This window comes from Heteronotia binoei, chromosome 8 (genome assembly GCF_032191835.1).
Source record: "Heteronotia binoei isolate CCM8104 ecotype False Entrance Well chromosome 8, APGP_CSIRO_Hbin_v1, whole genome shotgun sequence".
Taxonomy (NCBI): Eukaryota; Metazoa; Chordata; class Lepidosauria; order Squamata; family Gekkonidae; genus Heteronotia; species Heteronotia binoei.
Window position 1 is genome coordinate 99,408,896 of NC_083230.1, and position 26,233 is coordinate 99,435,128.

Here is a 26,233-nt window from a genome sequence, read left to right on the forward strand (position 1 = left end):
AAACCAGAAGTCTTAGGCACTGTTCTAGTGTCTTTTGTAGCCAAGAGGCACTGCCGAACTTGTGTAAGCACCCAGTGGTGGGGGTCCTGACACCCTAGGCAGAGCCCCACCTCCCTCCCTTGACTTCCAGTGGGGGGGAAGCATGGCAGGAGGCTGCTCGGAGCTTGGCTCTGAGCATACTTGCTACCACTGCTGCCCCCCCTGACCTTGCTCAGCCTTCCTGGGGTGCACTCGGAGCCTGGCTCCAAGCATGCCCAATACCACACTGCCCCCCAACCCCACCCAGTTCAGTTCATCTATCTGAGTTCTGACAAAATATAGTCCATCAGGTCCCAGGGTCCCAGACAGTATTATCATGTTTTGAAACAGCCCTTGGAATCCTGTTTGCTATCTGGATTTACCCCTGGCTAATTTGCACATGCATCTCACTCTGGTCTGTGAGATCCTACTTGCTTTTTTGCTTGGACTGATTATAACTCAGTCTCTGACTTCTGGATTCCGCTTGACAGCTGAGAGTTGATTCCTACCTGATTTTCCCTCCACACCTGCCTTTGGCTCAGCTGATTTCTGGTCCTGGTCACTGGATCCATCTTGCAAAGCTCTGTTTTAATACTGGCTGACACTACAGAAAGAAACTTATGCACACACAAATAATTGTTACAGTGTTATGCTAAATAAGTATTCCTGCTTTTATGCATCATAATTATATCATGATTGATATAGGAAACTGATACACCCATGTTATGGATTTAGTCTGAGTCACCTATGTCCTAGACCAATGATATTCAGTAGTTCAGGAGTCACATGTGGGTCTTTGACATGCCACTAATGGCTCCTCTGAGCACTGTTCCCCCATATCGTATCTGCCCCGTATTTCAGCCACAGGAAAGCTTGCAAGCCTCATGCTAGGGATGGAAGTAAATGTGGATCTTTTTATTGACAGTTACTACAAATTGGCTCTCTGCAAGCTGTAGTATGAGTAACACTGCCCTAGAGTCTATACAGTCTTCTTTAAGTCACAGCATGACGGGATACCCACAGCTCACCGACTACTCCCAGATGTTGTCGTATGGACGTGCACTTTCAATCCGAAGAGCATGCGCTGCTGTGTCGGATAAAAATGTACGTCCGACCGCAGCCAGAGTCTCATAAATGGCACGCTAGCAAAACCGCCCTCCACTCCGTCTAATCGCAGGATGCTTTGCGCTCCACACCCCCACGTGTTTCCGTAGTCAAGATGGCGGCGCCCGCACTACGAGCCGGGCACCGCCGGGTGCTCGTCTTGAGCGCTCGCTTGTCCGGGTTTGCGGCTTTCGAGGGGCGGCGACAGAAGCACCATGACCAGCCGCTGGAACCCCAGCCGAAGCCGGCCCCCTGTGCGGGGCTGCTGGCCGTTCAGCACGAGCGGGGCCTTTTCCAGGAGATTTTCCCGCCGCAGGCCGCGGAGGAGCAGCTGGTGGAGCTCCTCCAGCCGGGCCGCCAGCCGGTGACGGTTTATTGCGGCTTCGACCCAACGGCCGACTCCCTTCACGTGGGCCACTTGCTAACGGTCATGGGGCTGCTGCATTTCCAGCGCGCGGGCCACAACGTCATCGCCCTGGTCGGGGGCGCCACCGGCCTCCTGGGCGACCCCAGCGGCCGCACCAAGGAGCGCGCGCCCCTGCCGGAGGAGAGCGCCCGTGAGAACGCGGAGGGGCTGCGCGAGGGGCTCCGGCGGCTCTTCGGCCACCACCGCGAGCTCTTCTGGGCCGCCGGGGTGCCCCTGGGCGAGTTCGCCCTCCTGGACAACGCCAGCTGGCTGGAGCGCCAGCCCGTGGTGGGCTTCCTGGGGGCTGTGGGGGGCCACCTGCGCATGGGCACCTTGCTGAGCAGGCAGACCTGCAAGGCGCGCCTCAGCAGCCCCGAAGGCATGGGCCTGGCCGAGTTCCTCTATCCAGCCCTGCAGGCCTACGACTTCCTGCACTTGCACCGCCACTACGGCTGCCGCGTTCAGCTGGGAGGAGCGGACCAGATGGGCAACATCATGTCAGGCTACGAGCTCGTTTCCAAGTACGAGATGGTGGAGAACTCCTGCTGGGTTTGGCTTTTGAGCTTTTGGGGGGGTTTTAAAGGCTGGACAGTAGAACAAGCAAGGACATAATACATTTGTATCCATTCTACCCTGAGCTCCCCATGGGTGACCTGTTCCACTTTTGCCATGAAAAGGGGGAGGGGAGAGGTCTGAAAGGGAAAGAAGTGTGCCTGGCTTAGGCTGAAGCGTTTACATCTTCCCGACATAGGTTGTCATTCAAAGAGTTATTCCAGACATACAAGTTAAGAAGTTTGGGACAATTTTGCTTTGAACCCTTGTTCTTATAACAGTGATTTGCAAAGTACCAAAAAACCATACATTCAAAAAGTTATTTATTGCATGTTAGGAGCAATTCAGAACCTAAAAACCTACTGGGCATGTGATATTGGAGCAGGTTTTGAGGAGGGGAACCCTTTCTGGTAGGTTTTGGTTTTTTCATTTGGGCTTTGCTATAGGTTGGAGTACTGGGAAGATTTGTACTGCTCTTTCTGTCTTATACTTCTGTTTTATATTTCTGTACTTGGGAAAAGAGAGATATAAACACTAAGCGTTACAGGGCTCACCTAGTGTCATTGGTGAGTGCTGTGCTGTAGATCTCTGGAATGGGCAGCATATGCATTTCCCAAATAAGTAAAGTAAAATTGGCAGTTAATATTAGTGGGAACTAGATGAGAAAGAAACAGGTAGGATGAGGCTAGAATGATTCAGGAAGAAGTGTCTGGCTAAAAATGAGCTTGGGTGAAGAGACACATAGTTGAAAGAAAAAGGGATAACCAGATGAGAAGATTTCATGTCCAAAGGGTGGTCAATACAGACTTAAATGAAATAATTTGCCTGGAGTAGTTATTTGCCTTGAAGATAGCCATGTGAGTCTGAAGAATCATAGAGTTGGAAGGGACCCCCAATGCAGGAATTTCACAAATATGTCCCCCAAAGTTCACAGGATTAGCATTGCTATCACATGGCCATCTAACCTTTGTTTAAAAACCTCCAAGGAAGGAGAGCCCACCACCTCCCAAGGAAGCCTGTTCTACTGAGGAACTGCTCTGTCAGGAAGTTCTTCCTAATGCTGAGCTGGAAACTTTTCTGATTTAATTTCAACCCACTGGTTCTGGCCCCACCTTCTGAGGCAACAGAAAACAATTCTGCACCATCCTCTATATGACAGCCCTTCAAGTACTTAAAGATTGGATAACCATATGGAGCAGAGGTCCATTAATGGCTATTAGCCACAGCATATTGTTGGAACTCAATGTCTGGGGCAGTGATGCTCTGTATTCTTGGTGCTTGGGAGGGCACAGTGGGAGGGCTCCTAGTGTCCTGGCCCCACTGATGGACCTCCTGATGGTGCCTGTTTTGGTTTTGTTTTGGCCACTTTGTGACACAGAGTGTTGGACTGGATGGACCATTGGCCTGATTCAACATGGCTTCTCTTATGTTCTTAGATGGTGATCATATCACCTCTCAGCCGCCTCCTTTCCAAGCTAAACATATCCAGCCCCTTCAAAGGAGAACAAAGGAGCCCAGTGGTCCCTTTAAGTCCAACAAAGTTTTATTAGATGTATGAACTTTTGTGTGTATGCACACTTCCTCAGATAAAATAAAATGGAATTTACCAGTTCATAAATATAGGCAGAGGTTGAGCAGTAAATTAGCATAATGAAGTTTTGTTTTAGTTTCGGGAATAACACAGAAAGGCAAATAAATATGTCAGTCTTTGAGATCAAGTTTGACATATTTACTTGCCTCTGTGTATTTTCCCATGGAAAACAAAATCCAAACAAATGGGTGATCATGTGGACTTAGCTTGTTATCTGTGTTTGGTCTTTGCATCTGTCAAAATATTGTTTTGTTATATAATTGTATAAACTAAGTTTGTTATTCCTGGATCTGATAAAAATCTTCATTGTTGATCTTGAAGGTGCCATTGAACTCAAACTTCAATTTGCCTTGAATTATCATTTCATGACCCACTTTCATGTTAGTTTTTGGGCCTTGACTACCTGGGGGCAGTAACTTCAATCTACTGCATGAGGCCTGCTATGAAATGAATTGACAGGTCCCTCTGATAGAGTACTGCTTTGTTCTGAGTAATACATTTTCAATTTCAGTCCCATAATAAGGGACTTAATTCAGAGGGTCTTAACATCACACTGAATTTTTAGAGGATCTGAAGAAGACTGTCAGAAGGTTTTAAAGGAATGGGGCAAGGGGCTAGAATGTAAGTAACAAACAAATGAGAGAATGGGCAGAATTTGTGGAGTAAGCAGGGGTGTATTGAAATTAAATATATTTGACTTGCATTTTCTGTGTCAGAAGTGTTCTGTAGTTTTGAGATTCTACTGAATTTATAGTATGCATAGGACCACTCTGGTGGAGCACACCAGTGAATAATTATTATCCTGTTTCACACCAGGGCCAAGTGGATAAACCCAAATGGCCTACAAGTAGGGCACAGAGGCAAAATCTGCCCATGTTCTTGCCCCCTCAGCACTGGCATTCAGAGAGCTACTGTCTTGGCATTCAAAGTGTATCCATCTTCCATGAGTGTAACTTGTTATCTGTTCCTGTTTATTCTCTGGCAGGGTGACAGGCGAAGATGTGTTTGGAATAACTGTGCCTCTTATTACAAGTACTACAGGAAACAAACTGGGGAAGTCTGCTGGAAATGCAGTTTGGCTTAACAGAAATAGGACTTCTCCCTTTGAACTGTATCAGTTTTTTGTCAGACAGCCAGATTCCATGGTAAAAAGGCAAGTGCTTCTCTTAAAGACTCTATGTGCAATTTGTTGCTCAGAAAATAATTTTATTGTTGGATCGAACATGGATCTATCCCTTCTGCTATACTGTTTTTAATGCAGAGTTCCCAGGGATTCCCATTAAACTAAGAAACACTACAATACCTTTTGATTCATTGGCTGTATGGATTTATTACAAAAGTTGTGCATAATGTGTTTTCAGAGTTTGAGTGGTTTAGTAATCACTCAAATATTCAGAAGTCCATTTCTGTTCCTGCCTGCTCTTGAGTTTCCTACAGAGAAGATGTGTGACATTTTTTGTTGTTTGTTAGACATCACTTTTCTTCCCAGTGGGAACCCAAAGAAGTCTAAAACATGTCTTTTTTTACATTGTACCCTCACAACTAACCTGTGAGGTAGGTTTGACTCTGTATGTGACTGGCCCAAGTTTGCTCATCAAACTTTCATAGCTGAGTGGGTATTTGAACTTGGGTCTCTCAGATCATAGTTTGACGCACTGACTTATTATACCACACTGGCTGATCCAATGTCTCATTCTAAAGACTGGTCCAGTGTCACTTCCTAAAGATATATTGCTAATGTGACAAAACTTAAATTCAGTATTTGCAGCAAAATGAGAACTATACACATTTGTTAGGTATGACTAATAATATATAATCTAAAAGAAAAAAAGTCTGAATTTATATTGTCTAGCACATCCATACAATAAATATTCTTCGTTTCCATTTAAGGTATCTGCAGCTTTTCACTTTCCTCCCTCTTCCAGAAATCAATCACATTATGGAAATGCATGCTCAAGAACCTGAGAAGTGGGGACCCCAGAAGCGTCTTGCTGCTGAAGTAACTAAGCTTGTTCATGGCAAGGAAGGTCTGGAGTCTGCTAAGAGGTAAAAGAAGATTGCTGATTAAGACATTGCCATGATTAAGGTACCATAATCTGCATGTGGAAACAAGTTTCTGCATTTGAGTGAGCTGTACAAAATCCTGCTTGGCAGGGTGAAGGTTGCAGTCAGTCATCCACTGATGTGTGTAGAACCTCTCTCTCTGTTTGTTTAGGAAAGAATATCCCTTATAGTATATTTACCATAGCTCGTTTGTAAGAGACACAATAACATCAACCTTATAAGAAAAGTCTTTCTGGCTATGAAAATAGAATATCTATCATAGTTCAGAATGATTAATGTTGAGTAATCCAACACAGACTATCCCACACTTTAGTAGTAGCTAATCAGTTAATACTGGCCCAAGACATCCCTTTAGCCTCAAGCAAGTCCACAGCTTTTTTGGCTCCGGCCTGGTAGACTGCACTCCCAAGTGAGTTCAGGGCCCTGCAGGACTTATTAATTCATCAGAGCCTGCAAAAAGTTGTTCTGCCAGGCCTTTTTTTTTTTTTTGAGGCATTGGGTTCTAAATTCTATCAGCCTCTCTTGTTCCACCTTGTCCCACTCACTTCTCAAAGCTTGTACTAATTTATCTGTGTGTTGATGGTTTATGTATGCTTGCCTGACATTTTGGTCCATCTCAGGCACACATGCAGGATTCATATAGGAGTTCCTGTCGAACTGTATCTGCCATCTTGTGGATTATGTTATATGGGGGTTTGTTGATTTTAACTAAGTATGCTGTTATGTTTGTAATTGTTTTATTCTGTTGTAACCCACCTTGAGCCCGCTTGTGGGGGAGGGCGGGATAGAAATGTAAAATAAATCATGGTTGTAATGCAAATCATTTCTCTCCACCCTTCCCCACTAGATGTACCAGGGCTCTTTATTACACCAATATAGATGCATTGGAGTCTATGTCTGATGAGGAGTTACAGGAACTCTTCAGAGAAGCACCATATATTGAAACGCTGTATGAACCCGGAACAACAGTACTTGAACTGTGTCGGAAAGCCAGTGCAGTGGCAGATGGGCCAAGGGGGTAGGTTACCATTTACTTTTCTAAACGAGTGGATTTTGTTTCACCACAGTGTTTTGCCAACACTTCTGTATGTTCTTTGTACAAGTTACCTTTAAAAAGTTGCATAGAAAAATACTGATCTGTATGCTCTCACCCTCCCTCCGAAATCCATGCTATGAATCACTGTAATTTTACAGAACAGGAACACGAAACCAGGAAACAAAAAAGGGTGAGGCAAGGGGGGGGGGGGAGAGACTTGAGGACGTATACAAAACTTGGCTTCCAGACAGCAGTTGTGATGTCAGGCTGTGGGGTTCGTTCAGTGCATAGTCCCTCATTTCTGTTGTGCTGTAGCAGTTTTGCCAAATGCTTGCAGCATTGAGGGTTAAATGAACTTGAATTGTCCCTCTAAGCTGTCGAGTTTTGTGAGCAAAAATTCTACTTTGTGAGCTACTGGCATTAAAGTTGTGAGCTACTGCAGTTTGCTCTGGGGCCGCTTTTTCTGAGCGAAGACAAAAATGTGTGAGATGGAGGCTAGAAAACTGTGAGCTAGCTCACACTTACTCAAGTTAGAGGGAGCACTGCAGCATGCATTTGCTGTGAACCTATAGACAGATAACCAGTGACCACCTGTTTTTAACTGGGGCAGTTAACCAACGTTCAAGCCCTAATAAGATAGTCCTTGGATTAATGGGCATGACTTGAAGACTTCTGGAGGATGTGGGCACACAGGCTAATTTGGCAGGAAACCTTTTCTGGTCAGCACTGTATTTGAATTCTAGAAGCTCCAAGTCTCATGTACACTTCCTCTTTCCAGGCATCTTGACATAACAAGTGGTGGAGTTAGTATAAACCACATGAAGGTAACTAATCCTGACGCCGTTCTTATCGTCGGCCAACATATTCTCAGTAATGGCTTATCGCTGCTCAGGGTGGGAAAGAGAAACTACTATATTATAAAATGGCTTCAGTTGTTACAAGAGGAGACATGCTAACCCCTTGAAGAAAACTGCAGCTTCTTCACATCCTGAAAATTTTCAGAACTTTCTGAATTGAAACACATCACATAACTGGCTCTGGAACAGCTGTGCACAAGTGATGCAAATTGCCTCTTTCTCACAATGTGAGACTGTTAGTTCTGTCATTAAGATGGGTGGTCTTGTGTTTTGTATTCAGCCATTACAGAATTCATTGTAAATACTGGTAAAGAAAAAGCAAGCCTATAAAAAGTTTCTAATAAATGCAACTCAATAATGAAAATAACTTGATTTCCTCAAGTTCTACTCTTGTATTGGTTCATTAGCTTCTTGATTTAAGTATTTTGGTGAGGAGTTTGTTTTTCCCATGTTCTGGTATGGAGCAGATGGGGGTGTGTGAGGGGAGGTATTTATGAAGTTTCTTTATTGTACAGTGGGTTGGACTACATGACACTGGAGATCCCTTCCAAGTCTGATTCTATATGTTATCTTGGTTTAAAGAAAGTGTGGAGGATTCTTGTAAATAAAATAAGGCTGATGGAGCAAAGGCATACCTCTTAAGGGCAGGGCTTGTTGAAGCACTTAAACTTTATAGTATTCTAAATAAACTCCTGTCACATTTGTCACATGTGAAACCCCTCTGCATATCCTATAATAGAGTAGATGAAGTACCTCAGTTTAAATGCTGTGGCCCAGCTGTTGTACATCCTTCAGTAGCTATCTATCCAACTGAAAGTTAAAACTAGCCAGTCTTTTTCAAAGGTGGTTTATTAATGTAAAACCTGCCGATTTCACACAGTTTTATTTACAAGTGTAACTACATAAATACATCAGGTACTCGATCAAATATATCTAAGCTTCAGTATTTTGAGATTCAATAGCCTTACCAATATTTGCTTATTATAAATTGCACTGTATACAGGATGACATGAAATATGGAAGAAAAAAGTACAGCTAAAGGAGAGATAAAACTTCTGTTCCCTTAGACATGGAAGTCTAATTGTAGTCAGACCCTGATGATCCAAAAGTGTATAATCCATACACAGGCCAGCCTTGTAAAAATTGAGTGCTCTGTTCATTCCATATGAGCAACAATAGAAGCATCAGAGGTTGCCCTTTAGTTGCTACTCATGTATTTATTCAAGACTAACACTGAGTGAGCTACTGGCCAATTCCAAAGCAGTATTTTGAATTTTTGACTCCAGCCTGTCGGAGTTGGGTGCTGTAGTAAAAATTGGCTTGCCTTTAAAACCTAAAGGATCAAATAGATGAATTTAATGAAGTCTAAATTTCGTCCCGTGACCAGCATTACTAATGTTTGCCCTCTGAAGATGAAGCATAGGCTTCAGCTCCATGGTTAACAAAGATGTCAAGAGACTAACATCCAGGCAGAAAAGGAGAGACATGGGTGAGCTGCTCCCCCACAGGGCTCATATGCACCAGCTAGTAGATGGGAATAAAAAACCCTTTTGAACTGATCAGGCAAGTCGAATTACTTCTGCATTCAAAGCCACTTATGAAAGTTCTAAAAACATCCTCTAGGATTATGACATCCACATAGATCCTGCTGAGTTCTCATTTCTTCCACTGTTAACCCCTTTAAGGACAGAGTAAAGTTTTCAAATGGAGGGGAAGGGGAGTAGAATTTATGCCAGATTGCTTGGAAAGTTTCTCAATACATCCCTGAAGGTATTCCAAGCTTATTAACCTTCAATGCCGGGAGTAAAGAAACCCATTTTCCCCCACCAGTTCATAAACTAGTACCTCAAGAATGGGTTCACTTATGGGCATATGCAACTGTTTTAGACACAGTTGTAAATATTTCATTGAGGGAAAGCAGGTAAGATGGAGGGGTCAGGAAGCATGATAGCTTAAAAATGAGCTCGAAGAAGGAACCTCCATGAGTGATGATTCCAAGTCTATGAACAATAAAAAAGGGCTACTGAACTTAATGGAATCACACCAGTGTACCCCCTTAGAATGCATCGCATTTGTTACCAAGTTCAGTACATACAACCCACCTTGCCCCACAGATTTGCCAGACCCCAGTAAGTCAGTCTTTAAACACAGTCAATTTTATTTCCATGTATGATTAAATGAGCCTTTTTTTGTATGTGTTTTTGGGATGCCTCCAACCACAGCATTAAAAATGCATTTTAAAGAAGGGGCAAAATAAATTTAAGCGCATACAACTTTCAGTGAGGAAGAGTCAAAATTAGCATGACACATCTTCAGAGTTACACTGTCTCCTTGAATATCAAAAAGAAATACTTTATTCCCCTCCCCCTTCCAATATTTTAAAAGAGAGATGAGATCACTTCCTTTGGGGCCTTTCTTGTGGTGAGGCTGCAGGGATATACGATATGCCCAAAGTGCAAGAGAGCTTAGCTGCCCACAGTATTACAGATGGAGGAAGGTCATATGTTGACCCAAGGGCAAGCTTAAGCCCAGGACAGTACATGTATTTATTCTTGACAGAACAGCCCTTACTGTGTTTTCAGACAAGGTGGGGACCTGTCTACCATTACAGTTTATGGTACATAATAACCCAGCAATGTAAATGCAACAGTTACAATGAAGTTAGCCGAGTAGGAACCCCCCCCCCCCAAAGTCTGACAGCATACTGAAGTGTTACACTTTAATGTAACCTCTGGTAGACAGCTGCTTTTAACTTCATGCTGTTCCAACATGCTTTATCCTCTTTCCACAATTATATAGCAGCAATCAACCCCAGGGCTTCTACAGCTGTTCTTTAATTCTGGAACTCTTAAAATAGACAGTCCAGAGGTCTTGGTCCCAATGGAAGGTGGGAGGGCAGCAGAAACAAGGGGTTTTTACACTTCACCCTACCAGTAGTATACCAATTCCTTCGCTGGCAGTACCTGTTGGCAAAATCTCTTACTTGTGAAAATGTTCCAGGCTCATTAACTCAATGGGGAAATGTCATTAATGCAGTCTGGACATTAGCCAAATGTTTGTTCTGAAACACAGGTATACAACACAGAGATATAAGGCAGTGATTCTACTGTGCCACTTATCTGGCTGAGACATGCAGGTTTACTTGTAAGAAAATGCTGTGGTGTCCTTTCTTCATGGTTTAAAAGCTTATATTGCAGAAGCTGCTGAAAAACACTACATCACAATGCTACACTGTTCATTCTATTTGTGGACAACTCATTCAACAAGCCAGGCACTGGAATTTCACATGGTTCTTTGTCCAAGTTCAGTTCAATCCCCTCAGGACAACAGACTAGGTGTCTGGCACCAGGAAACTGGTAGGGAAATATATTTTTCTGTGGATCACGTAAAGTTGTGTTTTGCACCATAAAGTACACTTTTCTGTCCATAGGAAGCCAAACCAAACTGTGTCCTTACATGAGCATACTGATATATACTGCAGTTTATACACAGGAGTTCATAAGAATGTAATGTCTAACAATGTTCAAGTCATCAGTTTCTTCACTCAGGTGGTGGTGGGGCCTTTCACCAGAGGTGTGTCTCCCGAATCTCAGCAATAATCTGACTGGCTCGTTGCAAGGCCTGTGGGAAGGACAATGAAAAAACAGGGAAATTGGTTCATATAGCTATGTTTTCTGTTTTAAGAGGCAAACTGTCCTATCAATCATAGTAAAATTTCAGTCCTAAGCTCTGCTCATGACCTGAGTTCGATCCCCCGGTGGCAGCTGGGTTTTCAGGTAGCCGGCTCGAGGTTGACTCAGCTGTCCATCCTTCCAAGGTCAGTAAAATGAGTACCCAGCTTGCTAGGGGGAAAGCGTAGATGACTGGGGAAGGCAATGGCAAACCACCCCATAAAAAGTCTGCCGTGAAAGCAAGGTCACCCCAGAGTCGGAAACGACTGATGCTTGCACAGAGGACCTTTCCTTTTCCTATATTTGTGCAATTTCCCCCCAAAATAACTCAAAACTGCCAAACCCCTAACCTTCCTTTTCCTTTTTAAATCAGTGACTCGTCTTGGATTTTAGAAGCCCTGGGTTTTAATAAAGTGTGTGGCTTTTTTGCAAGGAGCCCTCCCCTGGCCTGAGAATATCTTCCTCTGGAGGAAGAGGCAACAGTGCCTGGAGCTGTCTAGAGTACCACCCATTACAGCAAATGACCTGCCATTTTTATTTTCTACAATTTGAGTTACCTGCCCATCATTATGCATCCTTGTATCCAACAAAAGTAAGGCTTTCCCATAACACCGTGAAGCTAAGGTACCATGAAATCTACCATAATGAAGCTAAAGTACCTGTAATGTACAAGTGGGAACAAGTTCCTACATGTGGATCAGCTTCAGAAAAGCCTACTCAGCAAGGAGGGGACTGCAGACAAGTCACCCACTGATGTGTGCATAGTCTGCCCCTGTGATTGGAACACCTTCCTTTTAGGCACCAGGCCAAACTGTCTCTGTTCACCCAGAGTTTTAATTAAGGGGCTCTTCTTTTAATACTATTGTAGTCAAGAAGGACACGAAGCTGCCTTATACTAAATCAGACCACTGGCCAATCAAGCCAGTATTGTCTACTCAAGACTGGCAGCAACTCTCCAAGGACTTGAGCATAGGTCTTGCACATCACCTCCTACCTGGTCCTTTCCACTGGAAATGCTGGGGACTGAACCTGGGACCTTCTGCATTCCAAGCAGATGCTCTACCACTGAGCCTCAGCCCCCACCCCACTCCAATTATTTTAAGATGTCCGTGGTCAGTTTTTATGCCAGGCTGGGTTTTTTGTTGGATTGTAATTCATATTTATAAGTGTTTCCTTTTAAAAATATTTTTAAATATTTTAAAACATTTCCTTCCTCAGGCAGGTTCCCAAAGAGGCTGAATAAAAATGTTCTAAATAAATATATATAACAAAAGCTGTCAAAGGGGAGATGGCTGGGACTCAGTTGATCCCATGCACCTAATTCAACAACTGACATTATCATTTAGAGGTCTCTTTATACTGTATTGGATGACTGCCTTTTCTGTTAGTCAGATTCTCTTAACAGTCACTGCCAAAGGTTCATAGTGACAGAGCACCTACGGCATAGAATGGCTGGCCCTGTAAGTACAACCCAAATGGGAGGTGAAACGTTAAATCACAGTATATGGGGGGGGGGAGAGAGAATCTCTCTCTTGTGCTTCCACAAGTTAGCTAAGATGGCTATTTCAGCAGATGCTTGCTGCTGCTTGCCCAGGGGAGGCTAATCCATCAAAAACTGAGTTCTTCCAGCTGCTCAGCCCCATCTTCCAGCTGCAGCTTCTCTTTTATGATTGTATTGTGATTTTTAGATTGTTCGTTGTTTGTAAGCCACTTTGAGCCATGCTTTGCAGGAGAAATGTGGTATAAATATATTCAAGTAGATAAATAAAGCCTGCAACTGAAGACAGGATTTGTTAGTGCAGGCAATGTTGCTGTTCGGCCAATTTTGTCTCCTTAATTTTAGAGCATGTGGCATTTTTAATCTTTCATTGTAATCTGCTGCAAAATCCTTGATAGGAGGAAGGCATATTTAAAAACAGTTTAAAGAGCCTTATATTCTGGTTACATGTAGTAACCTCTGTCTTATTTCACACAGGGTAAAATTTGAACATCTTGTATGTTAGACCAATTAATGTTACAGCAATGGCACATGACACTTTAACCCTGTGAACTTATTACATAAGAAAACTGGGCTACAGTACCTGTAACATGTCAGCAGCCTCCTTTCTACGCTGAGCCATGTCCTCAGATTCCGTCAAAAGATCATCCAGCAATAAGGCTTTGTACAGCTGTCCCACTAGCTCACTTTGGAGAGTGTCTTTCACATGGTTCACCAGGAAATGCATTACTGCCTTTGGCACACTGCAAAACAAGCAGGGATTAGCTGCACAAGCAAATAATGTTTGGGAGTAAGAGAGATTTACTTTCCTTTTGCAAGGGGGAAAATTATTTGTGCAGTCCAATAACTTCTATTACTGGAAACAGTTTAAAAAGCATGATGTTGAAAGATGGTATACCAATACTATATGCAAACAGGTCAGTAGAGTTTAAGATATAAAGCATCTTAAACTCTAAATCATTTTGTTACAATGATCTCCGAGGAGGAGAAATATAAAACTGATTGGTTCTACCTGGATAAAACTGGAGTAATATAGAACAAGAGCAAGGAAGTCTTCACAGATAGCACAAACATTCAAGGAAATCTCTACTCTCTGTCCAACCGTCTTGGTCGCGCTAGTGGACCTCCTGATGCCACCAAGGTTTTGGCACAGAGTGTTGGACTGAATGGGCCATTGGCCTGCTCCAACATGGCTTCTCTTATGTTCTTAGAGGAGAGGCCCTTTACTGGCAAGAGAAGCACTTTTCAGGAATGTTCACAGTTCGCCCATCATCCTCCAGTCTCTCTGCAGCAGCTGTTTCAAGGTGGGAGGGATTTGATAATAGCCTTGCCCATTTTCCTGGAATGCTGACTGGCTGTTGCATTAGGGAACAGTGCTCAGAAGAGCCATAGGAGGCATGACAGAGCCATATATGCCTCCTTAGCTGCTGAGTATCACCAATTTTTGTATGGTGGAAAAAAATGTCAAAATTATTATTTTTTTTTTAAAAAGGACATCTGCGAGGAAAATCCAACAAATAGGTTTTTTAAAAAAGATTTGATGTGGTTTACCTATCTTGAATATTTTTCCTCACAATGAGGAAGTAGGATTTGATCAGGCGCTCAATCACCTCACAGTCTCGTTGCTCACGGGCTGAAAGTTTCCGTGCAACAGGAACAGGCTAAGTAAGGAAAGATAAAGAGTTTTATACATATATACCTATTTATGAGTAAGGTTTTTATCTGATTTTAGCAAGCTGTATTTAAACTGAAAGTGGGAAAGGCACCTATGATTTGAGACATGGCTGGAACCTGGTCAACTTGCAATGAACCCTAGCAAATATCAACACATTTTTACAGGTTGTTGCAACGTTGAGTCTTTACAGCCAGTACCTTGGAGATGACTCACAGTTCCTACAGCTGATCTCTAGAAGAAACACTGTCACAAATATGAGCATCATCAGTGGTGTTCCTGCAGACAACTCACCACATCCAGCAAATTCACAGCATGCCCTTTTTGAGGGCTTGCTGGTAGGACTGTCAGGGGTTTGGATTTTTCCTCAGCTAGTATCTCCTCTGCCTTGGAAGTTTTCAGCATTCCTCTCCAGTTCCCTGTTCCAGATTCGGGATATCCATCTCCCACAGCAGGAGGCATCTAATAAAGCAAACAGTACAAAATTCAAACTCAAATCTCAGAAGCTTGAGGTCCATTTGGGCTTGACAAGGTGGGTGACTGTTTGTTCCAAAATCCTGCATGATGTTTATGCACTCCTGAGTGTGACAATGATTAGAGACAAAACTAGGTCATTCCACTTAAACAGAGGAAGATTTGTGCTTTACTGTTTGCTACCACAGAATCCTGGAAGTCTCACATTTTGTTAGAACATTTATGACTGCAGATATTGTGTAGGAAGAGAACACATGCAGGCCCTCTCAAGGGCTTTGGTTTCCAGGGAAATTGAACTTCTCTGCCTTGCTTGACCATCTTCCTCTTTTTCATTTGCTCTAGCTGCTCTCTTCTAGGTACCTATTACCTACTTTACTGTCTTCCCCCTTTTTCACTTGCTCCAGCCCCTATTCTACTCTTGGGTGTTTCAGTTTTGCTATTTGCAAATGCTATTGGGGTGGGGGGTGGGATCAAGTTCAAGAAGTTGGAGATAAAATACATAAACTGAGAACACTTGTGCAAAAAAAAAGCAAAAGCAAAAACACAGGTGTACACATCTTGTGTTAACGTACGCAATTTATTCAGTTAAAAAAAAACATCCTATGATGCATATGATCATGAATTTTGCAATGCTTGCCTTTCCCTGGGCCCAGAGCAGAGGAAACATGACACAGCAACCTGAGCTAGGGCGTTTTTTTGAGCAGGAACACAGTTGCGGTTGGCTTGGTGGCATGGGGTGTGGCCGAATATGCAAATACGTTTCTACAAAGAAAGAGCCCCAAACAGAGCCATGTCTGGTCAGTGCTTCAGTTGGACACCTCCAGGGAACCCTATGAGCTTTGGGTCTCAAAGTAAAGAAGGCAGTTTTTAAATGTAATAAATCCTCTAAAATATCTGTTTAAAATATTTCTGTCTTACTTATCTCTCAAGCCAGCTAACAAGAAAACAGTTTTAATGTATAAATACACATCTGCAATGCATCTTTAATAATGTAAATTGTAATTTGGGGGACAGATGTGCAGAATGTAGGCTCACTAGGATCACTCTAAAAGAAAGAATCCAGTTCCTGTGGGCAACCCTTTTATTAAATATTCTTGCCTTCCAACATGCAGGGTCCTCAAAGAGCTGCAATAGTTTTCAGGGTATTTTTTCCCCTCAAAGGGACTAGCAGCTTATATTTTCAGGAGAAAACAACCATTAGGTTAGACTGTCAGGATTCTTGAGGAAGTGCAACAAAAAGAAGAAACTTCGGTGCCCCAGGGAATTTCCAAGATGCCCATCCCTGCAAACATGCAAGATAACATTTAACGTGTTTATGTAGAGCACTGAACCGGCAGATTAGTTTTATTGTAAGCAAGTATCTGGATATTCAGATTACTGAGTTTATTTAGGTGTCTTTATTTCTCCTCTTTTTTTCTCCTAGAGCAGTGGTTTTCAAATTTTCTTTTTCACATGGACTTGCTTGCCTGTGGCATCCTGCAACATCTGCCTTAGAACTCCTGCACGCAGCAAAGGATTTGGGGATATGTTGTGGGTGCACAAGCAGTTTACATGGAACAAAAAACGTTGGCCGCAGGTCTTCCAGACCTCACCAATGTTCCATGCAAGCCAAATACACCCCAAACGCACTTGCTCCCGTAACTATGTACAGGAAGAGAAGATGGGAGAGCAGTCACACAGTCTCCAGCTTTTCATGCCACCAACGATCACATGGTAAAGTTTCAAAGCACTCCCTTGCCCACCTAGCGTTTCCCAGAATACAACTTGAAAACCACTGGGCTAGGATGATTAAATGAATTGGCATTTGATCTGGACAGACAAACAGCACAGCCACTGACAAAGGAGAAGGATCTTCAGTTGTGGCCAAGGGGTGTTACTACAGGAAAGAGTGAGCATGCCGTGCACATAGAAGAATCAGAGACAGACCTTGCCGTCAACCTCGGCAGGACCAGCAGCAGAGGTCTCCTGGGAGGAAGGTGCCAAAACACCAGGAGGCTTAGTAGACTAAAGAAGGCAAGAAGGGCAGAAAAGGTCATCAGGTTTGGTTTCCAGTTGCATCTCTAACCAGATCCTCTTTGATCCCTGCCAGAGCAAGACTGCTCTTTAGACTCCTCTATTCAAGAAAGTGGGTCTGGAGGGATAATTGCTGCAACTCATTCCACGTACCCCTTTAGTTTCATTTAAAGGCTGCATCAGCACATAACTCACCTTGTCTCTAGAAGGCACTTCTCTGGCCAACCTGTTCCGCCTTTGCTCCTTCAAACAAACAAAAGAAGAAGAAGTCAACAATGGCCTTGATTGTGAATCATTCAGTGACAAGATTTACCACTTTGGAGACAATGATCTAAATTGCAAGCAATGGCGAGTCTGAAATGACTGCAAAGCCACTAAAGCTCATCCAGCTGTACTCTGATTCAACACCTCTGCTATAAAGAGGATTTATGCTCTATAAAAAGTGTGAGAGAGAGAGAGACAGACAGACAGGTCTTGTTAGCTCAAAACTACACCCATGTGTCCTAAGATAATCCTAGTATGGCACGATATAGCATGGTTCAGGCTCCATTTAGCTTAGGCCAAAAGAGTTTTAACTGAACATTCAAGGAAATCCATTCTCCTTAGCCCTGCCTGAAGACAAAGAAGTTGTGACACACACACAATGGCATGGAGGCTTATGGTTCACTTGGGTCATCCTGAGCAGCCACAACCCAATTCTTAAGCATGAGAGAGAAATCCAGCTGTCTTCCTAAGTCCGTGAACAAAAGATATGGCCATTCTCAGTCTCTGATTAGCACTGACCCCAGTGTGACTTCCCGTGAGGTAGTACCTGCCCCTCCTCTCAATCCTCATGATCAAAAGAGCACTCTGGACCTCAAGGGAAGCCAGCTTGTCCCCCAAGAACTGCCACCAGCATGAACCAGGGCAACAAGACCACACTCCTGGGATCCAGCAAAGTACGCACCCGATTTGAACATTGTGCTGACTCACTACAAACATATCTGCCCAGAACAGCTTTTTGCTGTACACATTCAGTCTGGTCCTCAGAAAACACCCAACTAACTAGCCCATTTTCCAAGGCAGCCTTCCTCCACTTAAAAGATACCAGAGGCAAGCAAAGGAGAGCTACCACCATTTTGCCCTACTCATCAGAAGCTCTGGGGCAGGTTACTGCCAGAATGATATGGTAGGAGGGAAAAGGCCACTCGGATTTTTGAGCAGATACTCTCCCAAAGTATTGAACCCAGAGCCTTCTATAATGTTAAAATCGGTCAATGACTACCAAACATAATGTGTCTGTGCACAAGATGAGAGGCCCTTTTGCAAATAACAAAGATTACATTTTCAGTAAATCCAAAAAGCACTTCAGACCTTCCTTACCTCTATATTGTTGTTCATTAGCCCACAGGCATCAGCGAAGTCGGGATGCTTAGTGTTGATATAGGCCAGCTCTATGGCTACCAAATTGTGAACCTACAAGACAGACAAAATCACTCCAATGTTGGGACAGTCATTCTGATTCAGCCTAATGTACCTGAATGCCACCCTGAGCTTCTTGGGGAAAGGGTGGGCTCAAGAGAGGAGGGGTATAAAGCAGCTGCCAAATACCTATGAACGCTTCACAGCAAGGTACTCCAATAGTCCTCGGATTTAAGAAGGAAGAAGGTGGTTTTGGATTTATACCTCACCCTTCATTCAAAGTCTCAGAGCGCCTTACAATCTCCTTTCCATTCCCCTCTCCACAACAGACATTGTGAGGCAGGTGGGGCTGAGAGAGCTCTGACAGAAAATGCTCTTGAGAGAACATGTAACTGACCCAAGGTTGCACAGCTGGCTTTATGTGGAGGATTGGGAATCAAACCCAGTTCTCCCAGATTAGAGTCCACCACTCTTAACCACTACACCGAACTGCCTCTCCACAGTTTCACACTGTACAGAGTAATGCACAGCTAGTTTCACGCTGTATCGCAAGGGGTGCATAACTGCAGGCAGCCTCTGGCCCAGTAACCTTACCATTTCATTGGTTACTGGTAGCCTCCGACGCAAGAGACTGGTCACAACTTCAACAATGGCGTCATGGAGCTTTGGAAACCTCAGCAATTCCTGAATGCAAGCAAGACAAACAAAGAAGGGTTTTTTCCCCCCTTAAAACGGAGAGACAAAACAAAATAAGTTGGTCGAAGTGAATGAACATTAGATAGACGTGCATCACACAAAGAGGCAAGCAAAGCCTGTTGTTGGAACGCTCTGTCTGGGGCAGTGATGCTCTGTATTCTTTGGGGGGGGACAGTGAGAGGGCTTCTAGTATCCTGGTGCCATTGATGGACCTCCTGATGGCACCTGGGGGTTTTTGGCCATTGTGTGACACAGAGTGTTGGACTAGATGGGCCACTGGCCTGATCCAACATGGCTTCTCTTATGTTAAAGTGGACAGCAAGAAAAGCTTACCTGGCCCTTTTGGCTCCCCCAGCTCAGTGTTCTGTGATTTAGATTTTAATAGCACAGAGTCCTTATACAAAGCTTTGCTGTGAAGACACTCCTGTTACCACAAGAATTGTGGGTGGGAAAGCATAACAAAATCAGAGATGTCTGTCTCAAAGTCAGGATTGCCTAGAGAATTGTTTGGTACTAAGAGTGCCTTTCCCAACAGCTGACAGATGCTGGTGCAAGAACATACCTTGTCTATATGGAACTACATCCTCTGAGCAGCTCAAACTGAAATGGAAGGGGGGTTTCAATGGCTGGGGAACCTGAGCAGATTCTGTCCACTGCTCCCCCTTGGACTGTGAGCTGGAGTACCCACAAGCAGTCACACCTACGGGGTTCAGTGAAGTAAGTTCAGTCGTGGTTTTGGTGATGGTGTTGGCTTGAATTATAACGGTCAGGGCAAAGGTTTATAAGCACTGGGAATTGGCGGGAAGGCCAGTTCCGACAACACGTGTGTATGCCCATGATGCTGGATTAAAGATCTTGAACTCTACTTATCTTGTCCTTGTCTCTGGGTCTATCACAGCACCCGCCTCACGGTTCCACTGGATCGCTTCTATGTGCTGTTTATGGCTACCCCAGCCCCTCAGTTTTTCCTCAGTTCTTCCTTTAAAACTTTTTCCTCAGGACTATATGACTCAAGGGGTGGGTATGATTTGGATTTCTCTCTATATTAGTCTCTTCGGGGTATTTGTTTTGGTTTTGCTTTCAGATGTATATATAAATCACTTCGTAGGGGACCACAGCAGTTTTGTTTTTCCCAAAAAAATAGGCTCCAGAGAACTTTAACGTAAACCACAGATATTTATTAAACACAAAGACTTAAACTGGGGATATGGGAGATATTTACATGGGCTATAAAGTATCTCATGCAGTTAACACGTTGCTCAGTATCTTCAGGCTTTATAATATCTTATCTTTCTCTTAGGTCTCTCAGGTTCACAGTTTATAAATAATACACTCTCCAACACTAGCAAAGGCTGGCCTCTTGGGTGTAATGTGCCAAGTCTCTCCAGTCGACTGGAGCCTCTACTCCTAGCCCTTCTGACTTTCAGACCCACATATATTCCCTCAACCACCTCTCTAGCTCTTAAGAGATGTATATGTGTCTGTGACTGTTCAGGTCTTCACAGTGACTTTCCTTCTTAGTCACACACAGCCCCTTGGCTGTTTTATAGAGCTAGCAGTCAGCTTTGCTTCTCACGAAGACTCTCCTTAGCTACTGTCTCAGCTCTCTCTCAGACTCTGACAGACCACTCACTCTCTCCGGCTCTATCAGGCACTAACCGCCTCAGACACCAACAGGCACTAACTGACTGCCTCAGCTGTTAGCTGTCAATCTCCCACTCACACTGAGAGTTCTGAGCACTCTGGCCCCCACCCTCAGGTCACCTGACGCAGGCTCTGTGCGCCTTCAGTTTTCTTGGTTTTCTGTTAACCCATACCTTACTGTCACAGGGTCTGACACCTACAGCCCTTGTAAGAGAGTCTTGTCACCTAGACTTTTTATAATACTGGTGCCTCCCCAGCTATGTGACAGTAAATCCAAAGTATTGTTCCTATTCCAACATGGAATTTTGTGTAGGACTACAGAAAACGTTACCCTTCCTCTGCCGTTCAAACTATTTTCTCCACTGCTGTGCAAAATCGCAAAGTGAAGAAAGCAAGCAGTACCTGTACCAGCAAGCTTGTGCATGTACATATGCCAGCAAGACAAAGTGAACGCTTGTGTTCCTGTATATATGAATGTAGACGTGCAAGATGTGTACACCCCCCTGTAGGGTGACCATAATGTCTGAAGGCCAGCCAGGGACACGTTGGGGGGGGGGGAAGGTAGGGGTGTGCGCGCGCTTCGCGCACGTGCCGCCGGAAACAGGAAGTGACGTCATTTCCCCGTGTCACCTGCCGGAAATGGGAAGTGACATCACTTCCTGTGACATCATTTCCCCCAAATGCCACTGCCGGAAACAGGAAGTGACTTCACAGCACTTCCTGTGACATCCCCAAAAATCCCCCAAATATCACCGCCGGAAACAATTTTGTTCTGAAATCCTGTATATACTTCATCAGTATATGGGATAAGGCACTTTCTCAACTGTGCTGCATAATGCAGCCTATTTATTTTGTCCTGTTTGCTCTGTTGGCTCTATCTGCGCCACCTTCATCACTTTCGGGGTGTGGATCCCCCAGTGGGGTGGTCTCGTGACTCCCTCCGCCGGCTGTTTTTGATAGCCCTGCGCCCCCTCTTTCATTTGATATGTGTCCCGTGCGGGTGCCACCCTCCCGCCGGGAGATGCCGCAAAATGAGCCCCCTTGAGGCTTATGGCGGCAGGGCTCAGGGGAAGCGAGCTAGACTGCTGTTCTTTTGAGGGGTTATAGAGTGTTTCAAGCCCGTCCCTGTGGCATCGGTCCCATCGTTATGGGGCCCAGGGGGCCGGCGCAGCGGCACGCCGAAGCAGCCTGTCACTAATAACTCTGGAGGGCCTCCAGGGACCAGCGGAGGCCGCGGAGAGGCCTTCGCTGGTCGGCGCTGGTCCCGGAAGGCCTTCCAGAGGCTCTGGAAGGCCTTCCGGGACCAGCGCCGGCTGCTCCGCGGCCTCTCCGCGGCCTCCGCTGGTCGCTGGAGGCCCTCCAGAGACTCTGGAGGGCTTCCAGCGACCAGCGGAGGCCGCGGAGAGGCCTCCGCCACCGCTGCCGGCCCCGCGCACGGGCGGGGAAGGCGGCGAGTGAGGGAGGGAGCGTCCCTGCGCGTGCACAGGGGCGCTCCCTCACTCACTCGCGGCCTTCCCCGCCGGCGCCCGCGGCCCACCGCCTCCGGGGCTGGCTAAACCGGGACCTCTAAATGGTCCCGGTATAGCCAGCCCGGGAGGCGGGAATAGGGGGCCAGAACCGGGACATTCCCGGGCTCCCGGGACGGTCTGGCCACCCTACCCCCCTGCAACAATGCACAAAGGTGTGTGGCTGGGTGGTGAAGTGGCTGCCAACTCTGAAGTTGTCCTGTTCAGCCTAGAGACAGAAGAGGTTCTTATCCGAAGGATTAGAGGATAAGTATGAGAATGCACTGTGAATGTTCCCAACTTGGTCTTCCTGTCTTCTGACAAGACCTGCATCAATTTTTTCTCTTACCTGTGTGCTGTAATTGCTACAGTGCTGAATGATCCTCTGCATTTCTTCATGAACGAGCTCCACGCACCGCAAGCTGGGCTCTTCCAAGCGTTTGATTTGCCTTTTCACCAGCAGTTCGAATGAAACTTCAGGCACAAACAAGGCAGGACGGGGACCCTGGCCAAGCCAAGAGGAAACAGCTGAGTTTTTAATTTCACTGTAGCAGAAGCTACACAAGCATTCACCAGGTGATATACATGCTACAAGGAATGCAACCCCACCACAGAGAACAGGTGAAAGAAGGGATGTGGCACTGTAGGCTAAAGAGGATTAATACCTACAGTAGCATTTCTAATGGCTGTCAAAATGTCGATAGTGTTCAGGCCACCAAGCGGATCAACGGATTCTAAGGTGCGCCCAAAGGTCTCATGGAAAATGTAGCAAATTCTAGCTCCACCGCACCTAAAGAAGAAAATGTGATTAGGAGTACAAAAGAAGGCAAAATATTTATTTACTTCCTGCTCACTCCTTTTTTCCCCTAATGGGACCTGAAATGGTTTACAACACGGTTGCCCCCTGCTCCATTTTATCCTCACAACAACCCTGTCAGGTAGGTTATGCTGCGAGACAATGACAGGCCCAAGGTCACCCAGCAGGCTTCTGTGGCAGGGCAAGGATTCAAATTCTCCCAAATAGCCAGCCCTCTAACCACTATACTGCACCAGCCCTCATGATTTATAGGAGAGAGCAGATTTCATTCTGGAAATACTTTTTATGACTGGGGTTTTTCTAAGTTATTTTAATGATTCTTACATATTTCTATGATTTTACTATGCTTTATTTTGGGAACTGCCCTGAGCAGACGTATACAGAGAGGTGGCAAGTACATTTTCCAAAAGCATATTTAAAATTAAGTTTGTATCTCCTCTCAACAAATTTTACTTACAGCTCTGAAGTCTCAATGTACTTTGCCGTCCCTTCAATAGTGTTGCAATATTCAGTGGCAAATTTGGTAATGAGCTGCAATAACGTGGCACTCTTGTCATCGACAGGCTCTCCGTAGCTGTTCAGGAGAGACTGATATTGAGCAGCTAAAACGTTGATTCTGGTCTTCAGTTCTGGCAAACAATCCCGGATGTGATGCATGAGGAGCCTAGAAGCAGAAAAACCATTCAGACAGCCAGTATGACCAATATGGACAAGCAGAGTTGTTGAAGAACCATTTATTTTCACTCAGAAGTACCTTACTAAGGATTTAGAGGTTGTGTGTTTTACAGAGCAATGGGATTCCGTGTGTCACACCTGTTTGCTTGACAATATACACCAGAGGTGGCCAATGGTAGCTCTCCAGATGTTTTTTGCCTACAGCTCCCATCAGCCCCAGCCATTGGCCATGCTGGCTGGGACTGATGGGAGTTGTAGGCAAAAAAACATCTGGAGAGCTACAGTTAGCCACCCCAATATACACAATCTACATACAGTTGTTTTGGAAAGTCAGAGAACTTTTTGGGAGCTTGATGCTCAATTATACTTGGTGACATAATTATCCTAGGAGACACTGCTTCCTTTCCCTTATTACTAATAATTTCCATTGTTGCACTCATCTGAGTTTTTGCACACCGTAATTTATGACGTTCAGAATGTTGTGACAATATTCAGAAACCAGAGGTGGGGGCATTTTAATCTCACTGGAAGTATTATTACAAACCTGAAAGTCTGAAATGTACCTGGCACTGGCAACAGGGCCAGAGAATGACATACAATTGGAGTGGGCCAGAAAAATTCAGACGTAGCTGGGGGAATCCTGAACTCGAGTCAAACCAATTCCTCGTACCTATTAAGAGTCCTTGCGAGGTACTTTGTTCCATTCCGGTTGGCTAAAGAGGGATACTTCTTCTGGAGAAAAGCATATTCATCGCGAATCGAGTCAGCCACGCTCTTCTTATTGTTAATATCTAATTGACTCCTGAAGTTACAGAGAAAGTTACCTCTAAATATTATTATGATGATGACATTGGATTTATATCCCGCCCTCCACTCCGAACCTCAGAGCGACTCACAATCTCCTTTATCTTCCTTCCCCACAAAAGACACCCTGTGAGGTGGGTGGGGCTGAGAAAACTCTCACAGCAGCTGCCCTTTCAAGAACAACCTCTGCAAGAGCTATGGCTGACCCAAGGCCATTCCAGCAAGTGCAAGCGGAGGAGTGGGGAATCAAACCCGGTTCTCCCAGATTATGCAATTACAATTAAGCATTTTCCATTTTACTTACTCTTCTGTCTGTAGGGAATTATTAACCCCTTCAACTCTTCCTGTGAGTATTACCATCTGCTACCTTCATGAGTAGCCACAATTCAACTACATCTTTCAACTGACTTCTACTGTGTCAGATCACTGGTCTACCATGGCCAAAATAAACCACCCTTCTGGACGTCCCATCTATCTGATCCTATTAAGTGGAGACACTGGGATCTGAACCTGATACCTTTTGCATACAAAGCACATGATCTACGATTCAGATGTGGCTCATCACCCAATAGCCACAGAATAATACCAGTTATCTAGGAATAGGCCCAAATGTTGGAAAGCAAAAGCTCATATTACATCGCAATTCTTGTTCTGTTCCCCTCTGCAGAACTGTGAGAATCAATGAACAGCTGTCCTGCACCAAAAGGAATGTTTTAAAAGACACACCATCTCTGGCTGCCCCCAGACTCACCTATTCACCACGCCAATGATGCCAAGTTTCACAGGTATCACTCTCCCCATAAGTACATCCATCGCATCAGTACCAGCATCCATCAGGTCCAGCTTGGTGATAACCGCGAGGGTGCGCCGCCCTATCAGAGTGGCAGGAAAACTGTCATTTTACATTAAGCTGGTCATGCATTAACTTGTCAAGCCTAGGAAGCAGCTACCCAAAAAGTAAAAAAAAAGGAAGGAAGGAAGGAAGGAAGGAAGGAAGGAAGGAAGGAAGGAAGGAAGGAAGGAAGGAAGGAAGGAAGGAAGGAAGGAAGGAAGGAAGGAAGGAAGGAAGGAAGGAAGGAAGGAAGGAAGGTGAAAAGTTGCCCACTGAACTAGGCCTTGCACGAAAAGGGGAACTGACCGTTTCAACTCTATTCATTCTCAGGTATGAAGAAGCTTATATGTGGTGTTTGTACAGTTTCTTCTGTCACAGGATTTTTTTTTCTGTGGCTGGCAACGTACAAACACAAAGGGCTTCGATCTAGTAAATCCATCTTTATTTGTTTGGGTCAGGTCTTACCACATTGATCCAAGCAATGCTCACCTCCAGACTGGATTACTGTAATTTGCTCTACACAGGGCTACCCTTGAGAATGCTTCAGAATGCAGCTATCAAGTTGCTGACTGGATCATCACAATCAGCTCATGTTACTCCAATTCTGTGGCAGCTGAACTGGCTACCAATTAGTCTTTGGATCCAATTCAAGGTGTTGGTTTTAATCTTTAAAACCCTTTAACAGTCTGATACCCTCAAATATGCCTCTTCTATTACAACCTCCCATGTTTCCTTCAGTCATTTTCTAGGGACCAGCTGTCCCCAGGGGAAGGGCCTTCTCAGTGGTGGCCCCTACCCTGTGGAATGCACTCTTGGATTACACCTACACCCTGCTGGACTTGTTTAGTTTCTGCAGGACATGCAAGGCCAAATCACTTAGGTTGGCCTCTGGAGGGTAATCCA

The 26,233-nt window shown here is 44.7% G+C and overlaps 2 protein-coding genes across 3 annotated transcripts in view; one reads left to right on the forward strand and one right to left on the reverse strand.

The window, feature by feature from the left end:
• The first annotated feature begins 1,232 nt into the window (after window positions 1–1,232).
• On the forward strand, window positions 1,233–8,009 carry YARS2 (tyrosyl-tRNA synthetase 2). The gene is made up of 5 exons (XM_060245714.1): window positions 1,233–2,049; window positions 4,657–4,824; window positions 5,562–5,717; window positions 6,583–6,753; window positions 7,550–8,009. Exons 1-5 carry the CDS (start codon window positions 1,238–1,240, stop codon window positions 7,725–7,727), a joined length of 1,485 nt encoding a protein of 494 aa, XP_060101697.1. The 5' UTR covers window positions 1,233–1,237; the 3' UTR covers window positions 7,728–8,009.
• A 1,753-nt stretch (window positions 8,010–9,762) lies between these two features.
• Window positions 9,763–26,233, reverse strand: part of DNM1L (dynamin 1 like) — a 50,585-nt gene continuing 34,114 nt past the window's right edge. For both annotated transcript variants that reach the window (XM_060245699.1, XM_060245698.1), the window contains 13 exons: window positions 25,250–25,370; window positions 24,365–24,496; window positions 23,477–23,683; window positions 22,872–22,992; window positions 22,552–22,707; window positions 18,952–19,041; window positions 18,319–18,411; window positions 17,152–17,199; window positions 16,870–16,947; window positions 14,764–14,931; window positions 14,349–14,458; window positions 13,381–13,540; window positions 9,763–11,249 (listed from right to left, as the gene is read on the reverse strand). In XM_060245699.1, the coding sequence (XP_060101682.1) occupies window positions 11,193–11,249; window positions 13,381–13,540; window positions 14,349–14,458; window positions 14,764–14,931; window positions 16,870–16,947; window positions 17,152–17,199; window positions 18,319–18,411; window positions 18,952–19,041; window positions 22,552–22,707; window positions 22,872–22,992; window positions 23,477–23,683; window positions 24,365–24,496; window positions 25,250–25,370 (1,541 nt within the window). In that variant the 3' untranslated portion in view covers window positions 9,763–11,192. The remainder of the gene's footprint in view (window positions 11,250–13,380; window positions 13,541–14,348; window positions 14,459–14,763; window positions 14,932–16,869; window positions 16,948–17,151; window positions 17,200–18,318; window positions 18,412–18,951; window positions 19,042–22,551; window positions 22,708–22,871; window positions 22,993–23,476; window positions 23,684–24,364; window positions 24,497–25,249; window positions 25,371–26,233) is intronic.